The 2,827-nt window shown below is 30.6% G+C and overlaps 1 protein-coding gene across 1 annotated transcript in view; it reads left to right on the forward strand.

The window, feature by feature from the left end:
* The window catches only part of LOC107639635 (protein LURP-one-related 15-like), a 14,286-nt gene extending 12,454 nt beyond the window's left edge, over nucleotides 1–1,832 (forward strand). Inside the window, exons 4-5 of the mRNA XM_021122538.1 lie at nucleotides 874–960; nucleotides 1,052–1,832. Coding sequence (XP_020978197.1) covers nucleotides 874–960; nucleotides 1,052–1,114 — 150 coding nt within the window. The 3' untranslated portion in view covers nucleotides 1,115–1,832. The remainder of the gene's footprint in view (nucleotides 1–873; nucleotides 961–1,051) is intronic.

Raw genomic sequence — 2,827 nt, forward strand, 5'->3', positions numbered from 1 at the left:
AACTTCTAAGATCATAATTTCAAATGATTATAATAATAGAATGATATTATTTTCATTAAGTATATATAAATGATTATAATATATACAACGTCGAATATGAGTCTCTTTATTTCTTTCTCTTTTATATTTTTTATTTTATATTATTTTTTTTCTTTATTTATTTATTTTACAACCAGCAGTAATATATGAATTGTTATCATCGTAGATAAAGAAGAAATTCGGTGGTATATTTAGAAGAGAGAAGTTCATCGTCACCGTGTCGTCCAATGTTGACTATGCGTTCATAGTGGCCTTAATTATCACCTTTGATAGCGATAACAGCTAATCAAGCCTACTCATGTGTTTTTAGTTTCTTTCTTTCTTATTTTTTTTTTGTGTTATAAGATTTTTTATTAGGTTTTACCAACAGTAATGGTTAGGATTTTTGTTCATAAATGTATGATAAATATATTTAGAATTTAAATTATGTTTTTTTTTATAAAAACAGTTTTAGTTAATAATTGGTTATCAATTTTTTACTAAAGAATTTAATTTATTATTATTTTTTGTCAGATGAATTTAATAGTTCTAATAACTCTAAGCATTTTTATGTTACCAGAAAACATTAGAGAAAAATAACAAAAAAGAAAGCAACATAATAACATCTGTCAGAAAAAAATAATCGTATTATGTGCACATTAAAATCAGTCACTAAAATTAGTTATTAGTATAGAATATATGTTGGAATATAAAATATATTTTAAAAATGAATTAAACAATACATGTATTTATACATAAATAAGTAATAATTAATTTTAGTGATTCATTTTAATGTACAAAAAGCATTAAAAAAAAACCCTACTACTCAGTAGATAATTAAATTCTTTGTCATAGGCACCTGAAGCTTTTCTCAAGGCTCCAACCACTCAACATAATCATCAATATCGCTCCTCTCCCCTCTCTTCGCAATCAAATCCGCAGGTAAGTTAGCTTCACGCCTAACTAAACTGAAATGAACTTCCCAGTTTAAAACAAATAGCTCTTTTCCTAATAATGTCTCAATCTTCGCTAGTCCCCAGCCGACGATGGTAAGAATTGGAGTAACAGAAAGTCTCAGGGACCAGCAAATATATAAAAACATAACCATCATTCAGCTAGCAAGTATTTTTATACCATCATAATACAGAAAGCCTCACGCGCGTTGTTGAAAAGATACGATACGATGACACAAACGGATCTCTCTCACGCTCTTCTCCAAGGCACTAGGTGGATATCTCAGTTTCTAGCCTCTTCAACGATAGTTAGCATGGTTCTGCACTCGCAGTTCTATTGACAAAGGTTATGAAGCTTCACCTCTTTAAGATCGCGGCTCCTCTACTTGACTTGTCCGATTTTCAAATCATCGGTGCCGCTGTATTTTGCACTCTTCCAAGAGGAGAATGAAGGTCTCGATTAATGGAGGATGTGACGCACTCATCGGTTGCTGACTTTCTTACTCTGGAATAGAAATTCTCTTCTCTGTCGCTCATTCCTTCTCAACTGCAAAACAACTCAGAATTTCACTCTCTCACTCCATGTCAATGGTGGAATCAGTTTTAGAAGAACAGAATATTGAAGTGAGCAGTTTCTCCCTCTTCTAATTTCATGATTTTTGTAATGGTTTTCATATTGCATCAATGAACACAATGATGATTATGATTATGAATTTCTGAGCTCGCAAAGCATGCTATTTATGATTTTCATAATAAAGTTTAAATTGAATGTACAGAATCCAAATTATACATTATTCGATTTTGATTTTCATAATGCAATAATGCACAGTTGACACAAACCAACTGTTTGATGAAATGACTAAGACAGAAAATATAAAAAATATTAGTGTTTGTTGTTTGTTGTTTTGATTTTTCAGTGTAATTTGAGTTATATACTGTTGTTTTCTTTCTATTTTTTAGTGTAAGACACCATGTTGAAGCATCAAACATACTGAAAATTTACATCCATTGAACCATAAGCCAGAATTTCTATATTAAAAATGAGGCATGTAATTATGATTTATACATTAACCCTCATACAGTGTTTCACCTAGTTTGGCCTCCTAACAACATAATAATTTATTAATTTGTATGAAATAAGCATAGAAATAAATAAGGAAAATAGATAATAAGACAAGATGCATGCTCAATGAAGCTGATCTAACCTTAGCTGCTAAGAACCCGAAGTAGAAGTAGAAGCATCAAATTTGTAACTATTTTTAACAATTCAATGAATGTGCAAATTGGTAGCAACTTCTCTCTCTGTTTTGCTTTGTGTTACTTTTTCTTCTTCTTCTTCTATTCACACCTCACTAGTTTTCTCCACTTGTTGGCACAAATATTTTTCAATGTAATTATTATATTATTGAATTTTCCCAAATTATGAAATTCAAATCTTCAGAACCAGGCAGATTTGGTCATGAAGGAATATTTGTTAGCAGATAATTCCGTGTGCATACATTCAAATCTTCACCTTTTTTAAGTTCTAGTGTCATTTGTTAAAACAATTGCCATGATATCCATCCTCACGCATTGTATTCTCTATGTATCCAAATTCAAGAAAAGTAAATCATGCTATTGCATTCTCTGTTCCTTTTACCATTGTGGCACTTGATGCCCATCCTACAAGGCTACAAGCTAGGCTAAGAAAGTTGATATTTCTTTTGTTTTAGCTATTTTTGGATTTATATTGACCATCCCATTCTTTTCTCTTATTTTTTATGGAGAAGCATGCAACACTTTGATGTTGGCCTTTTATTTTGAATGAATGAAATTCAATGATGCTATGCTAGATCATAGAAGTTTTAATGATAAAT

The sequence above is a fragment of the Arachis ipaensis genome, chromosome B04, assembly GCF_000816755.2.
Source record: "Arachis ipaensis cultivar K30076 chromosome B04, Araip1.1, whole genome shotgun sequence".
Taxonomy (NCBI): Eukaryota; Viridiplantae; Streptophyta; class Magnoliopsida; order Fabales; family Fabaceae; genus Arachis; species Arachis ipaensis.